The following is a 17,015-nucleotide window of genomic DNA, read 5'->3' on the forward strand; positions in this document are numbered from 1 at the left end:
GATAACTTAATTTTTTAAAAATGGGAATGGATGGATGTTCAAACATGGGAAGATGGTAAATCTCTCACACAAGATGACTTGATAGGGAGAAAAATGATGCTACCAGCTCAGCTATGTAGTGTGGGGACAGATGTGACCATAAACTGGTGTAAGCTCAGCTGTGGGCAACAGTATTCAGAATTACAAAGGCATGCTCATTCTGTGCTAGTTCTGCAGGAATTCCAGTTTGTACAGCTCTGCTTATGATGGCAAAATACCAGAACCAACCTGACTCCTATCTACTTAACAGCTGGACTGAGGAGATACTGTCCTATCTGCAGGACCCAATACCAGGCAGAAAGGTTGGAAAGGGAAAATGTTCTCTGTGCCTCCATAACATACCCACAAAGAAAGCACTGCTCCTTTCTGTGCAAGAGACCAGACACCTGCTGGAAAGGACCCCACTTCATGGAGACCCTTTGGCAGTGCCATGCCACTCCATGAGGATAATTTCTAAGCAAATTTTCACATCAAAACACTGAAGAAATAAAGTAAGGGCTGGGAATATGGCTCAAGAACATGAGGCCCTCAATTCAAGTCTCCATAACACAAAAGTACTACAACTAATGAATTCTTCATCAAATCAGGGATAAGAGATGAATAAATTGATTTAGTGGCTAATGCTCTAAACTTTAAAAACCATAACAGGATGGAGAGAAGAAGCAATCAGAGCACATGTGGCTTAAAAAGGATTAAGCCTTTCAGAGAGAATTTTGTCTTTCAGTTGTATGCACGAGTCAACAGTGTTTCAATGCAAAAACCCATGCCTTAGGATGGATCACCATCAAAATAAAACTGAAAGCCACTGGCTACACGACTGAATTTCTACAATGAAAACACAAAACATCAAACTAAGCCAAGGAGCTCACATTCTACCCATTAGTACATAATTCAGATGTGTTCTGTTGCTGTGGCTCAAGAGTGCTGGTAGCTGGGCCATATTGTTCAAGGTCACCCCCCCCCCTCCTGTTTCCTGCAGGCCCATGCTTGTATAGGTGGTTGAGAGAAGGCAGCTTCAGAGCCAAGGACTTCCCAGGGAGGCTACCACTGGGGGCCTTAAGTAAATACCATCACATGTGGTACCTTTCCTTCCCTCAGGCCCACTGTGTTGTAATCCTGTCACTTCCCTTCTGCTACCAGCCACAGCAACTGCTCTACTTTTAAGGATGTGTGGGATCCCCTGGAGCCATGCATATAGTCAAAAGTCTTATCTCTATTTCAAGGCCAGTTGTGCTGGCACAATTGGGGAGCAGTAGAGATCAGGGCATGCACAGGTTCCAGGACAGTTTGGGGGACCGTTCTAAAAGTCCTGTTCACTAGATCACCTTTTTCTTTGTGCTTCTGGGGCTGGGAGTTTGGCCTAGTGGTAGAGTGCTTGCCTAGCATGCATGAAGACCTGACCTGGGTTTAATTCCTTGGTACCACATACATATAAAAGCAGAAGCAATGATGTGGCTCAAGTGGCAGAGTACTAGCCTTGAGGACAGTGCTCAGGCCCTGAGCTTCTTCAGGAAGTTGCTAAAGGTTATGGTGCTCACACTTCAAACTAAGACAGTGATTTGCTCCTAACCACCACTTTAGCAAATCAGCTTTCTATAAGAGACAAAGTCTCATTTGCTGTTCAGATACTGATATACAGACTGAGATTACTTCAGTAAACTTTCTGTGTATTAGCACAGAAATTACTGTGTCAAAAACCAAAGTTTTATGATAAGACTCTTGTTTCTATAAATATGTTCCAGTTGTATGCATCTTCAAACAGGAGCTACAATGAAAGGAGAAGAGGACATTCTCTGGCTGCTCTGGTGAATCTATGTGGACTCTTCTGGAAGGGCCGTGCCAAGAACCAGCCTTCACAAAGGCAATTAATTAACCCTCCCATTACGCATATACAATTTAGGATTCAAGAAGGAGAATGGACAATAACAACCACTGAATGCCAAAAACATTTCCATTATAAATGACTCTTATATAACACTGCCCAGGAAGTAGTACTATCACAGAATTATTTTCTTTCCTGGTCTTTTGGAAAGCATAGTGAAGGGGGTCGATTAGTACAGCTAGAGTAAAGGCTGTGGCTGAGTAACTTTCTGAAGGCTTGCTTTCCCAAGGTGTCTGTGCTACAGTTGGAAGAAATCTTTTTTTTTTTTTTTGTGGGTCATGGGGCTTGAACTTTGCCTGGGCAGAGAGTTCTTCAGCCCTAAGTTCTTCAGCTCAAGACTACCACCCTACCCCTGGGCACTGTCCCTGCGCTCTTCAGCTCAAGGCTACCACCCTACCCTTGAGCCAAGCCCCACTTCCCATTTTTCTTTAGGTTGACTTTGAGCCTTGATCCTCAGATCTCAGCCTCCTGAGTAGCTAGGATTACAGGCGCGAGCCACCGTTCCCCAGTTTCAGCTGGAATCTTGTAAAACGAATTGGTTTTGCCACGAGCAAAATGGCTACACAGTCCCAGAAACGACAGGTGTAACCACAGAAAGGACTAAACCACAGGAAGCCATAGAACAGCAGGGTGAAAGCACTGTGTTTGAGTTAGTTATCACTCAAAAAGATGGTTTACTATTGTAATTTGCTTTAAATATTTAACATTTCAAATATCATCAAAGTATATTTTCATTGCTGAGACTTCTTTGAAGAAATCAGAGTTGATGGCAAAAGCAATGGATTTTTTTTTTAACATTCCTCTTTCTGGTACCATTCTTTATTTTATTTTATTGTTGGGCTAATGCATAGAGGAGTTAAAGTTTCATTCGTCAGGTAGTAGGTACATTACTCACACATTGATACCCCTCTCATGTTTTTGTCTCTATCTCCCTTTCCCACCCCCTCCCAATCATCTTGTTTTCCCCCCTTCCTTTTCCTATTTCAAATAAAGAAATAAACATATATACAATAACCAGGTAACAAAAACAGTGGTTAGATGCTGCAAAGTAGGTGGCAATGCCTAAACCTTATGTGTGTTGTCAGGCCCAAGGGCCTCTTCCATCCTTGTCAATGGGAGTGCTAACCTCTCCTTTCATACAACACACAAAAAAGCAATGAATTTTAACTCCAAAGTCCTCACTGTGCTCTGGGACAATGCACTGAGCTCACCCGGAACAGTTTAATCATTTAAGAACAGGAGCCAGTCAGGACAGGGGCCAGGATTAAATACACACCAGGGCAGGATGCAGGCTTCACTGCAAGGTTTGCATGCTGCCACTGTCAGAGTTCCACCCCATGCATTTCAGGGTCCATTTCTACTACATAATGCTTCCTTCCCACCCCCAACCTCCTTCCACCCACAAGCTTTGGCCCAGGCTGCCTGTCTGGCTAGACTTGACTCAAGGGACATGAAACTTCAAGGGTTAAACTAAGGCCCAAGGGACAAGCTCAAGATAGGAATACGGAACTTCATGTTAGGGCTCCTCCTTCCCAGCCAAATGAGACAGAAGGTGAGAAATGAGAAAAGTCATCTTTTGTAATCCCTTACACACACACATACATACACACACACACACACACACACACAAATTTAAGCCACACAGTTTCATTTTTGTTTGTTTTTGTGGTGTTTGTGCTGACTCTACAACTAAGCCATGCCACAACTTGTAAAGATGGTTTAGAGATCTACATGACCTCCTCGTTGGCATCACTTGTCTGTCCTCTGCTCTGCCACTTGCTAGCCCTGGCCTCCACTCTTCCTGCTCCTCCAGGGACAGTCCTACAGCCATTTGCATGTACCTAGCTCCTCCTCACAAAGAAACACTCTTCCCCCTCACCTTGTACCCTGCTTATTTCTTCCAAGACACCTAAGCAAGGTTGAGGATTAATACATCACATTTGAAACTGCTCCAGTCTGGCCTGGCATACAATAGGTGTTCAATGTATACTTGCTAAATGAACCAAACTGCTACATTCAGGGGAGACTACTTCTAAAACGTCTCAGGCCCCTTACCAGCTTGAACACAGGGCAGACTCCCACAGTACTCACAGGAACTACCTTTATCAATACTTACTGCATTAGGATGCTTTAAAATACAAGAATGTATTCCTTTAGTATTCTGTGAGATGTCATCGCCTGATTCCCAGCCCTGGAATCCTTGTACTCCCATGAGAGAATGAGGATGGAAAGGCAGAAAACGCTTTAGTTTTCTTAGTATTCTTATTCAATGTTTCAAAGCTGCCTGCTCCCCTATATTCTAGGAGCCTCTGGACCAAACTTGGAAAATGCTGGCCTAATGCTTTAGCTGAAAACTAGGAAGAAGAAATTATGTTCAGACATCTTAGAAAAGGAGAGGCAAGGGCTGGGAGTTTGGCCTAGTGGTTAAAGTGCTTGCCTAGCATGCACAAAGACCCGGGTTCGATTCCTTGGTACCACATACATACAAAAAAAAAAGCTGGAAGTGGTGCTGAGGCTCAAGTGCTAGAGCTCTAGCCTTGAGAAAGTCCAATGACAGTGCTCAGGCCCTGAGCCAAAGCCCAGGACTGGCAAAAAAAAAAAAGAAAAAGAAAAGGAGAGGCAAGCACACCCCCTCTGGGTGCCCTAACTGCTCAAATATGGGTGGTGACACCTGTGACTAAGAATGAGCAAGCTGAAGCCCAAAACTTGTCCAATTCATTCCCTTGGTTCTCACTGCATACAAGTAAGTCTGTCTCTGGGATAGTTGTTTTCTTCACAATACATTAAGAAATCACATTTTGCCTACTGTGCAACATAAGGATCTGACTAATCAAATCTCTGATCTACTCTGGATTAAGTACCAGTGAAGCAAACCTGGCCTCAACACTCATGTCCTTGAAACAAAATGGGCCACCTTGCCTCCCTTCTGGGGTTGTACTTCAACCAACTGCGGGACCTGCCAACCAACCAGACATTCGGTTGTTTCTGCTGTTATTGTTATTGCTGTCTGACAGCAATAATAACTAGAAAACAGTCAAGGTACTTCACTTCTTTGGGATGTACTTCCAGAAATACTTATAAAATAGTCATTAAATATGTCTAGTCTAACTTGTACCCAAGAATATGATTGATAGAGGATATATACTGCCCATGATATATTAACATAAGTATGTTGAACTCAAAAAACAGCCTACAGCACAATGCTTGACTTTGCCAGCCTCAAAAGCTAGAGAACCCCAAGTAGGCATCCAGGGTCCTGTCTTCTCACTGGGGCAACTGCTGCCCAATCTTTGCTCTATAAACTGTCACCTGGAGCAGGTTTAAGTCCCAGAGTAGAAAGGGAAGGCTTCTCTTAGAATAACAACCCTTCCTGTCCCATCTGTGTACTGACCCACACACCTCATTCCTCCTAAGTGGGCATCAGCAGAGGCTCCTCAAAGATGGGCTCCTATGGCTAGGATCCCAATTCCTAGGATCCGTGGCAATGCTAGTGGGACAGAGTGAGCTTGGCCCCTCCCAGAGGAAATCCCTAGAGCAACCTTACTTCTCGGCAGACTCTGATACCTCCTGGACACACCCCACAGCTGATGTGCTTCTGGAAAATGCTAAGGGAACCACACTGCAAGGTGAGATGCTGTGTGAGAGCAGATCCTTCCCCACCCAAGTTCTCCTTTTCTTTGCTGGAAGTAACTGAGGGCCAGCCAGGGAGGCGTTAACCCTCCTCTGCATTCTTTGGTCAGTCCTTTTATTCCTGGCAGACACTACAGTCAAGGCGTGTGGAGGCCAGCTCGCACCATGAGAGCACAGAAAGAAAGTGACATGGAAAGGAAAAAGAGCCAGGGCCTGGTGACATCTGTGAGCAACTTGATCACGGATCTCCTACTTTCAAATACCTCATCACCCAAGTTACATGTCAGCTGGCTCTGTGTAACTCAGTCAAATGCATTTCTAAGATAGATTCTCTGGTCACTGAGATAGATTTCTTCTACCTGGAAAAAAAAAATGGAGCTTCCCCTGGAAGTCAATTTCTTCAACTAGAAGTGGCCTCATTAGAGACATGTAACAGCTACCATCATCATGTGATCTTAAAGTTTATTACAGAAATGCATCAGAAGTTGGTATCTTTATTGGGAGGGGGGAGTGGGAAACAGGGACAAAAACATGAGAAGAGGTTTCAATGTGCCTACCTGATGAATATAACTGTAATCCCTCTATACATTACCCTGACAATAATTTTTTTTTAAAGCAGTAACAGGGGCCAGGAGTTTGGCCTAGTGATAGAGTGCTTGCCTAGCATGCACGAAGACCCGGGTTTGATTCCTTGGTACCACATACATAGAAAAAAGCCGGAAGTGGTGCTAAGGCTCAAGTTGTAGAGCTCTAGCCTTGAGGACAGTGCTCAGGCCCTTAGTTCAAGCCCCACAACTGGCAAAAAAAAAAAAAGATAATAGTGGGCTACGAATGTGGCCTAGTGGTAAAGTGTTTGCCTACCATGCACAAAGCCCTGGGTTCAATCCCTTGGTACCACATAAACAGAAAAAGCTGAAAGTGGTACTGTGGCTCAAGTGGTAGGAAGCTAGTCTTAAGAAAGCTCAAAGAGGGCCGGGAGTTTGGCCTAGTGGTAGAGTGCTTGCCTAGCATGCACAAAGACCCGGGTTCGATTCCTTGGTACCACATACATAGAAAAAAACCAGAAGTGGTGCTGAGGCTCAAGTGGTAGAGCTCTAGACTTGAGGACAGTGCTCAGGCCCTGAGCTTAAGCCCAGGACTGGCAAGAAAAAAAAAAAAAGAAAGCTCAAAGACAGTGCTCCAAGGGCTGAGAGTTTGGCTTAATGGTAGAGTGCTTGCCTAGCATGCACTCTGCCCCAGGTTCAATTCCTCATAGAAAAAAGCCAGAAGTGGTGCCGTGTCTCAAGTGGTAGAGCTCTATCCTTGAGAAAGCCCAGGGACAGTATTCAGGCTCTGAGTTCAAACCCCACAACTGGCAAAACAAAAAACAGCAACAACAAAAAACCCTGACAGTGTCCCAGCCTCAGAGGCAACCCCCAAGACTGCCAAGGAAAAAAAAAGAAATAATAATAGTATCACAAGGTCAATGGTTCATAACTGTAATCTTAGTTACTCAAGAGGTTGAAATCCAGAGGACTGAGGTTTGAATCCAGACTAGATAAAACAAAATTTGTAAGATTCCATTTCCAAAATAACCGGCAAAAAGCTAGTCTGCAAATATAGCTCAAATGATAAGAGTGCCAACCAGCCAACCAAGCAAGCTGAGCAAGTTCCAGATCCTGAGTTCAATTCCCCTCACCCCTCCCACCCCACACAAAAAAGGTAGATGCAAAGTGTAGACACATAGTAACTTATTTTGGAGGCACTCTACCTTAGAAATGTTGCTTGAATGACTCATGGAATGTGCCAAAGTTTTCTCATTCTGAAAGAAGGACAAACAGGTGATAAATATCAAGCTTTGACTAAAAGGTACAAAGAGCATCATAACAATCACGCTACTACGTGCTAGTTGCAGACTGTCAGGTGTTAAATACTGGAAAATTAGGCAAAAATGAAAACAAGAAAACACTAGTCATTGCCCTAAAGGAATTGACCAGGAAAGAATATGGAACTAACTATAGAAACAAGTCAGTGGTTGTTGTCTTAAAACACATTCAAGTGCAAGTATAGAGGTGAGAAACTGCATGTTTCATTGTATGTGATATAGCCAAAAAGCAGGACAGCAGCCCTCACCTGGAAAAAAAGCTGGGCCATCTAACTGTCTTAAGTTTGAGGCAGTAAACATGGTCACAGAATATCTCATATCCTCTCCTTCATGCCTGTTCCCCTTCTCAGAGCAGTATAATCTGCGAGTTATACTAGCATCCCTCCCTCTCACACACTAAGAGTTGGTGGCTGACACTACCAATGCTTTTTTTTTCTTTTTGTTGTTGTGGGTCATGCAACTTGAACTCAGGCCTGAGCTCTTCAGCTCAAGGCTACCACCCTACCCTTGAGCCAAGATCCACTTCCCATGTTTTGTTTGTTTTTTGTATTTTTTATTATTTATTAACATTGATTTTTACATCATATTTCAAATAACAAGTTTAACAAACAAGTGTTCAAGAAGGGAATCTCTATATACAATCACTGGGACTTAGTTTTTAGAACTTAATCAAAATTAGGCTAAGGGTTTGTATGACATAAAAACATTAATTTATAAAATAAAACATTATGTCTATAGAGTCATAGCTTTTTATGTCTATATGGTTATGTTTATATTTCCATTGCCATGTCCATAGCATTGGGTATGCAAATATTGAGTCCTCGCTCTTTTACTCTTTGGATCTAATAGCCACATATTAAGGATACCATGCGCCTTTTGTTCCTTAGGTCTTGACTTGTCTCACTCAACATGATTCGCTCTAGATTCATCCACTTCTGTGTGAATGCCATTATTTTATCTTGTCTGTTGGCTATGTAGAATTCCATTGTATGTATGTACATATATATATATATATATATATCACATTTTCTGTATCCATTCATCTGCAGTAGGGCATCTGGATTGTTTCCATCGCCTGGCTATTGTGAATAGTGCAGAGATGAACATAGCTGAGCAGGTGTCCTTATCATATCTTGGGTTATGATGTTCAGGGTAGATGCCCAGAAGTGGTATGGCAGGATCGTAGGGAAGGTCTATTTTCAGTTCTTTAAGAAACCTCCACGCTGCTTTCCAGAGTGGCTGAACTGTTTACAATCCCACCAGCAGTGTAGTAGGGTTCCTTTTTCTCCACAACCTCGTCAGCAACTGTCATTGTCTGAGTTCAAAATCTTGGCCATTCATGTTGGGGTAAGGTGGTATCTTAGGGTTGTTTTTATTTGCATTTCCTTTATGACCATAGATGAACATTTTCTCTTATGCTTTTCTGCCATTTTAACCTATTCTTTTGATAAGTTCCCTTGCCCATTTAGTGATTGATTTGTTGGGTTTGGGGGTGGGGTGGGATTAGTTTCTTGAGTTCCCTGTAAATACTGGATATTAAGTATTTGTCTGATATATTATTGGTAAATCTTTTCCCAGTTGTTTGGCTGTCTCTCTACTTTTGCAACTATGTTTTTAACTGTACAGAAACTTTTTATTTTTAGGTAGTCCCATTTATCGAGTCTCTCTCCAATCTGTTGTGACCCTGGGATTCTGTTCAGGAATCTTTTGCCTGTGCCTGTGAGTTCCAGTGTCTCTCCTACTTTATCATGTAGCAGTTTCACAGTTTCCGGTCTGACATTGAGGTCTTTGATCCACTTTGAGTTAATGCTTGTGCATGGTGAAAGGCTAGGGTCAATTTTTAGTTTTCTGCATGTGGCTGCCCAGTTTTGCCAGCACCAATAATTGAATAGACTGTGTTTGTTCCACTGTATATCTTTGGTTCCTTTGTCAAATACAAGTTGACTGTAGGTATGTGGTTCTATTTCTGGGTCTTCTATTCTGTTCCACTGATCTTCTGGTCTGTTTTTGTGCCAATACCAAGCAGTTTTTGTTATTATGGCTCTATAGTAGAGTTTGAAGTCTGGTATTGTAATACCACCAGCACTGCTCTTTTTGCTTAGAATTGTTTTGGCTATTCTAGGTCTTTTCTTGTTCCATATGAATCTTTGGATTATATCTTCTATTTCAGTAAAGAATGTCTTTGGGATTGTGATGGGGATTGCAATGAATTTGTATATCAATTTTGGCAGTATAGCCATTTTTACTATGTTGGTTCTCCCTAGCCATGAGCATGGGATGTCTTTCCATTTCCTAGTGTCCTCTTTAACTTCTTTCGTTAGGCTTTTATAGTTTTCATTGAATAATTCCTTTACATCTTTGGTTAAGTATATTACTAAGTATTTTATTCTTTTGGGGGCTATTGCAAATGGGATCATTTTCTTGATTTGGCCTTCTAAGTATTATCGGTGTACAAGAAGGCTACTGACTTCTGAAGGTTAATTTTGTCTCCTGCCACTTTGCTAAAGTCGTTTATTAATTCTAGAAGTTTGGGAGTGGAGGTTGTTGGGTCACTCAAGTAGAGGATCATGTCATCTGTGAATAGGGATAGTTTAATTTCTTCTTTCCCTATGTCCCTTTGATGTCCTTTTCTTGCCTTAGTGCTCTGGCTAAGGGTTCTAGCACTATAGTGAAGAGGAGTGGAGAGAGTGGGCATCCCTGTCTAGTTCCTGATTTTAAGGTAAATGGTTCCAGTCTTTCACTGTTTAGTGTAATACTGGTTTTTCATATATGGCTTTAATTATTTTAAGGTATATACCTCTTATTCCTATTTTTTCTAGTGCTTTCAACATGAATGGATGTTGTATTTTGTCAAATGCCTTCTCCGCGTCCAGAGAAATTATCATGTGATTCTTGTCCTTAGCTCTATTGATGTGATGTATTACATTGACTGATTCGCGAATGTTAAACCAGCCTTGCATATGTGGGATGATGAAGCCTACTTGATTGTAGTGTATGATTTCTTTTGTTTCTGGATTCTGTTGGCTAATATTTTATTGAGGAGTTTTGCGTCTGTGTTCATTAGATATGTCTGTAGTTCTTTTTTGTTGTTGTTGGGTCTTTCCCTGGTTTGGGAATAAGTATAATATTAGCTTCATAAAATGAGTTTGCTATTGCTCCTACTGTTTCTATTTCTCGGAAGAGTTTCAAGAGTATAGGTGTTATTTCATCTTTAAACGTCTTGTAGAATTCCGCAGTGAATCCATCTGGACATAGGCTCTTTTTGGTTGGCATTTCCCAGATTGCTTCCACAATTTCATTGTAAGAGATTGGGTTGTTCAATTTATTTACCTCTTCGTTGTCACGTACACAGAGATGCCTTAAGAGCGAATGCCTGGCCAAAGCCCTTTAATGGCAGCTGAGCCAGAATCAGGCCTCAGAAATGAAGGTCAGGCCCCAACAATATCAGTCCTCTTGTATCTGCTTAAGTTTTCTTTATGAACTATTATATGATCTATTTTGGAGTGTGTTCCATGTGCTGCTGAGAAAAATGTACAAAGTTTCGCCGTTGGGTGGAAGACTCTGTATATCTGAGAAGCCCAGCAGGGCTATGATGTCGTTTAAGTCGATGGTGTCTTTGCTTAACTTTTGTTGATCTGTCGTTTGTTGAGAGTGGTGTATTGATGTCTCCCACTATGATTGTGTTTGAGTCTATCTTGTTCTGTAATTCTAAGAGAGTTTGACAAATTTGGGTGCTCCCGTGTTGGGGGAGTAAATGTTTATACCTGTAATATTGTGGGTATGGATTGTACTCTTTACTAATATGTAATGGCTGTCTCTATCTTTATGTACTGATTTTACTGAGAAGTTAATTTTGCCGGAGATTAAGACTGTTACTCCTGCTTTTTTGCATGGTGCATTGGAGTGGAAGATTCGTTTTCATCCTTTCACTTGGAATTTGCTTCTGTCTTTGGCAGTGAGGTGGGTCTCTTGGCGGCAACATATGAACAGGTGGTGTTTCTTGATCCAGTCTGCTGCTCTGTGTCTTTTGATTGGATTGTTCAACCCGTTCACATTTAGGGAAATTATGGAGAAGTGGTCAGTGTCCATTGTCATTATTTATTTTTACTTCTAAGTTTCTTTCTCTCTCTTTTCCCCCGTTTTGTGTTTAGTGAATTATAAATATTTGCTTCTTGATGGGGGTTCTTGATGTTCTAGAATTTGTTCTTAATATTTTTTGTAACGCTGGTTTAGTGTGCACGTATTCATAAAGCTTCTCTTTGAAGTGAAATATTCTTGTTTCTCCCTCAAATGTAAATGCTAGTTTTGCTGGATATATCAGTCTGGGTTGGCAGTTGTTGGTCTTCAGGACTTGAATGATGTTTTTCCAAGCTTTTCTTGCATTTAGGGTTTGCGTGGAGAGATCTGCTGTAATTCGAATTTTCTTCCCATTGTAGTATAGCTCTTTCTTTGTTTTTGCAGCATTTAAGATCAATTCCTTGGTATTTGGGTCTAGTGTCTTTACTAGATGAGTTCCTTCTAGGATCTTGCCTGTTTGGAGTTCTGAAACCTTCAATAATGTGAGTATTTTCCCTTTTGAGGTTGGGGAAGTTCTCTGCTATGATTTTGGTGAATAAGGGTTGCATTCCTATGTCCTGGAAGTCGGCGTCCTAATCAATCCCTATTATACGAAGATTAGATTTCTTGGCTGCATCTGCCAGGTCCTGGAGTTCTCTCTGATGGATTCTGACTGTTCTTTCCAGACTGATGATTCTCTGTTCCAGCTCTTGTGTTTTATCTTCCGTTCCTGATGTTCTATTCTCCATCTCAATCAATCTGCTGCTTAATGCCTCCATTTTTGCTTCAATTGTGGACACTGAGCTGATCATGTCTGCTGAGAGGGTATTGAACTTTTCTTTTGAATTCAAAGAGTTCCTTGGAAATTTCTTGCTTTTGTTTTTGGAATTCCACCTTAATTTCATTGGTCATGTCCAAAACCATCTCCTTGATTAGAATCATATTTCGTGTCATTTCTTGGGATGATGAGATCTCTCTCGTCCCTTTGCTCTTGTTTCCTTTTGGACTTTGTGTGGGACTCTGATTATTTATGTATGTCGTAATTCGCCTTTGCACTCTCCTAGGCATTGAGAACTGTTGTTGTAGGTTCACTCTGTGGTTGGTAGGTGGCGGTCTTTACTTGGATTGGGACTGGTGGTTCTGGGAATCTGTGTATACCTGTGGTTCTCGGATAAATTGATTCCACTGCTGACTAGGTCAGAGTTTGCAGTTTTCTGCAGGTGTTCAGCCTGTTCCCAGAGGCTGTATGCTGCTGCACCACTAGCTCTCAGCCCAACCAGTGGCCTCACAGAGGGCCACGGGATGGAGCTGCGCGCTTCAGTCTCAGCGTGCTGGGTGGATGGTTGATTTTCCTTCGCTGTTTCCAGGGGCGGGTCCCCGGCCAAGGGTCTGGGGTTTGGGAGTTTCTGGGAGCTCTCAGCTAGACCAGTTCAACTAGTTTCTGCTCTGTTCCCGAGGGCGGAGCCGCGCTTTCTGACTCTCAGAAGGCAAGCTTGGCTACTAGTCTGCCCTTCAGTTCCCAGCTGTGTTTCCACCGCTTTGGCTGAGAGTCTGTCTGTGACTATGCTGGGCCCCTTGGTGCTGTCTTGCTGGAAATTCCCAGCAGGAGGGTGCCTGGCTCAAGATTTGGGTGGGACAGATGCTGGCTCCTAGACTCCCGCACACCTCACCCACTGTTGGAAGGCAGGGTCTCAGTGCCCCCCAGTCTCCAGATCCAGTGGCCTGGGAGAGGAACCTGTTGGGCGGGCGGGAGCAGGGACACCTCTGCCCGCTTTGGTGGGGTGCTGGGTCTTAGCGCCGGCCCGCCTGTCAGTCTCCAGTCAATGGCCTGGGAAGGTAGGCTGTTGGGGGAAGGGATAGGATTCTAAATTCCTTGTCCCCCTGCACTTGCCAGTCTTTCTTGGGTGGGGTGGAAGGGTCTGAGTTAAGTTCTATAGCTCGCCACCAGCTCTGCTTTCCCGATGGGTTTGGGGAACCCACTGGGCTACCCACTGGTCTACCTGCTGGGCTACTCACTCCTTTGCATTCAGCTGTGAGCTGCTCTGAGGTGTTGGAGAATCATTTACTCCCCTCTGATCTCAGCCACCGCCTGTGCTCTGCGTCTGGGTTCTGTTGCTTGCCAACCTGGTCTGCGCTGGTTCCTGAGTTTGGATTCTGCCACTTGCTGGCCCGGTCTATGCTGATTTCTGTGGTGGTAGGGGCTTCCTGGCCCAGCGCCCTAGGCCACAGCTTTTGCGGCTTGGAGCCAGGGGCGAGGGGCGAGGGGAAGGGGTTCTCGCATTTCAAATTCTTTGAGAAAGTTGAATGTAAGCTTTATCTGGATTTATTTTCCGGTTTGAGCTCTTTTCCGCTGCTTCTTGAATTTGTTGTTGTGGATTTCTTAAGGTAGTTGGCTCATGGGATTCCCTGATTCTCTTTTTGTGGGAGAGAGCTAAGCTAGGTCCCTATTGTCTCGGCGCCATCTTCTGACTCCTGTTTAAGAGGTTAATTGGAGATAAGAGTCGCTGGTCCTTTTGTGCCCAAGCTGGCTTTGAACTTTGATCCTCAGATCTTTGCCTCCTGAGTAGCAAGGGTTACAGGTATGAGCCATGGCACCTGGCTTGACACCAACTCTTGTTACCAAATTCCCCCTCCTTAATGTCTTTCAATCCCAAATTTTGTTTCAATTTTATTATCAATCCTTTAGAATCTCATCATTTCTCACCTGGAATTTTAAAATATCTTCCTACCTCATCTTTCTGCCTTGAAGCTGACTTCCCTGATCTATCTATCTATCTATCTATCTATCTATCTATCTATCTCTCTCTCTCTCTCTCTCTCTCTCTCTCTCTCTCTCTCTCTCTCTCTCTCTCTCTCGCGCGCGCGCGCGCGCGCGCATACACACACACACATTCATATGTTGAAGTCTTAACTTCCAATACTTCAGCATGTGAATGGGAGCATATTTAGAGGTGGGGTCTACTGAGAATTAAGTAACAATGAGAATATCAGGGAGAACCTTGTATTTATTTATTTTTTGCCAGTCCTGGGAGCTTGAACTCAGGGCCTGGGTAATGTCCCTGAGATTTCTCAAGGCTAATGCTCTACTACTTGAGCCACAGCACCACTTTCAGCTTTTTCTGTGTATATGGTACTGAGGAATCAAACCAAGGGCTTCATGCATGCTAGGTGAGCACTTTACCACTAGGCCATGCACCTGGTCCCCAAATCTGGCTTTTCAAAATAAGAAAACTACTGAATCCATTCATTTTTGCGGGGGGGGGGGTGTAGTAGTGCTAGGGCTTGGACTAAGACCTTTATACATGCTAGGCAAGTGCTCTCCCACTGAGCCTTTTTTTTTAATATTAGTTATTTTGAGATGGGAGTCTCATTTTTTGGCTGGGTCAGTGCCTAGGCCCCAAGTTCAAGTCCCAGGACCAGCCAAAGAAAAAAAAAGAGGCCAGGACTTGGGCCTAGTGGTACAGTGCTTGACTTGCATGCACAAAGACCCAGGTTCGATTCCTGGGTACCATATACACAGAAAAAGCCAGAAGCGGTACTGTGGCTCAAGTAGTAGAGCTCTAGCCTTGAGGAACGCCCAAGGACTGTGCTCAGGCCCTGGGTTCAAGCCCCAGGACTGGCGAAAAGACAAACAACAACAACAACAAAAGGAATCCAGGAGTCTCAACAAACTTCTTGCCCAGACTGGCTTTGTTCCTCAGTCCTCCAGGTCTCAGCCTCCTGACTAGCTAGGAGGATAGGTATACACCACTGGCACTTGGATGACAGCTGCTCTTCACTCTATGAGCTTAAATTTGATGTAAAACTTTATCCTATTTTCCTTGTTAGAACAATGAATATTTTACACTGCTAGAAAAAAAAAAACAGGTACTGTTGGCTCACACCTATAATCCTAGCTACTCAGGAAGCTGAGATCTGAGGATCATAGTTTGAAGCTACCCAGGGCAGAAAAGTCCTTGTAAGACTCTTATCTCAAATGAACTACTCAAAAAAGCCACAAGCAACACTGTGGTTCAAGAGCATACAGAGGCTCAGGTATAGTGGGGCCTGGAGTTGAAGCCCCAGGATCAGCAAAAAGAAAAAGAACAAGGAGCTGGTAGTCCAGGCCTGTAAATCTTAGCTAGGAGTTGAAGTCTGAGAAATCAAGGTAAGAAAGTCCATGAGACTCTTTATCTCCAATTAATCAGCAAAAAACTTTAATCAAATCAGTTATTTCCTCCACACTAACTTACTACACAACTGCTGCACACATAGTAACTATGTCAGTTAAAATATGGGCAAGAATAACACACAGAGTAGGGGAAAGCTGAAGAATGACATTTAAAAAAATGCACATACCTAAATTATAGCAGGGTAAGATACATGCATCAGTATATCTTATAATATCAAATATTTTTCAGAAGAATCAAAGTTTGCCAAATAGTCAACTCAAGAAGTAGTACTGGGGTACACTGAAGAAAAGAATTGTAGTTCAAACCAAAACTAAGCATCAATGTTCAAAACATACAAAAATCTTGGCAGATTATTTTCACTAGATACTACACATTCTTTCCTGCAAAATGAAAGCACCATCTCTGACCTGGAGAAGGACGCCTCCATGCACCTTCCTTCCTCCAGGAGGAGCCAGGCAGTGCCTGTGCTCACCTAACTTCCTCTTGTGGCTACACCTCTTTAATGGGCTTGTTGAACCTGGTTTAGTGGGCTGCTTTAATGACACAGGAATATGGACTGCTGCTCCCTTTTTTATTCTATTCTTTTTTAGATCAATGCTCCTCAAATTCTGAATTTTTCAGGGATCTTGCTAAAATGCATGTTGTGATTTTGGGGTTCCAGGTGCCTGGAATGCCTGTGTTGAGTCATGGTGCTGGTATACAGAACATACTATGAGGTGCACACCTCACTGAATACCTCTTTCCAAATCCTCCCCAATCCTGTCCTGCCCAAGCTGGACACTGGTGACACACACCTGTCATCCCAGAACCTACTAGGGAAGCTTATACAAGCTTCTTCTCTAAGCTTATGAATGTGTATATATATATATATATTTTTTCCATTGTTACTTTATTCACAGGCTGCCACATAACTTCATTCACAGGCTGCCAGCTGTAACTCTAGAAAGGTGGAGAAAAGGATATGAAGAAACCTAGCTTGACAACAGTTACATCATTAGGAAAGGAGCTATATTTTAATGTCTATTTGAAAGAATTATAGATATTGTGTATACTCACAAAGGCACAAGAAATATAGACCTGCAATATGGACCCAGGAGAGGTACTGGTGAACATCCAGCACTGTTACACTGATCATCAGTGGTCTATCTTGTACTCACATTACTATTTTATTTTATTCCAGTCCCTGGGGCTTGAATTCAGGCCCTGCGCACTGTCCTTGGGCTTTCTCAAGGGTAGAGCTCCACAATCGGAGCCACAGCACCACTTCCGACTTTTTCTGTGTATGTGCTACTAAGGAACCAAACCTGGGTCTTCATGCGTGCTAGGTGAGCACTCTACCAACTAGGACAAACTCCTGGCCTCAGATTACTTT

The 17,015-nt window shown here is 43.0% G+C and overlaps 1 protein-coding gene and 1 non-coding gene across 3 annotated transcripts in view; both read right to left on the reverse strand.

The window, feature by feature from the left end:
- Marchf8 (membrane associated ring-CH-type finger 8) overlaps positions 1 to 17,015 on the reverse strand; it is a 53,353-nt gene that overhangs the window by 10,235 nt on the left and 26,103 nt on the right. For both annotated transcript variants that reach the window (XM_090346795.1, XM_090346796.1), the window contains one exon: positions 7,302 to 7,352. In XM_090346795.1, the coding sequence (XP_090202921.1) occupies positions 7,302 to 7,352 (51 nt within the window). The remainder of the gene's footprint in view (positions 1 to 7,301; positions 7,353 to 17,015) is intronic.
- Positions 2,944 to 3,066, reverse strand: LOC150054458 (U6atac minor spliceosomal RNA). Its single transcript, XR_016537956.1, has one exon. It is a non-coding gene; the product is annotated as a U6atac minor spliceosomal RNA (small nuclear RNA).

Source organism: Megascapheus bottae, chromosome 15 (assembly GCF_031878675.1).
Source record: "Megascapheus bottae isolate mThoBot1 chromosome 15, mThoBot2.hap1, whole genome shotgun sequence".
NCBI classification, from domain to species: Eukaryota; Metazoa; Chordata; class Mammalia; order Rodentia; family Geomyidae; genus Megascapheus; species Megascapheus bottae.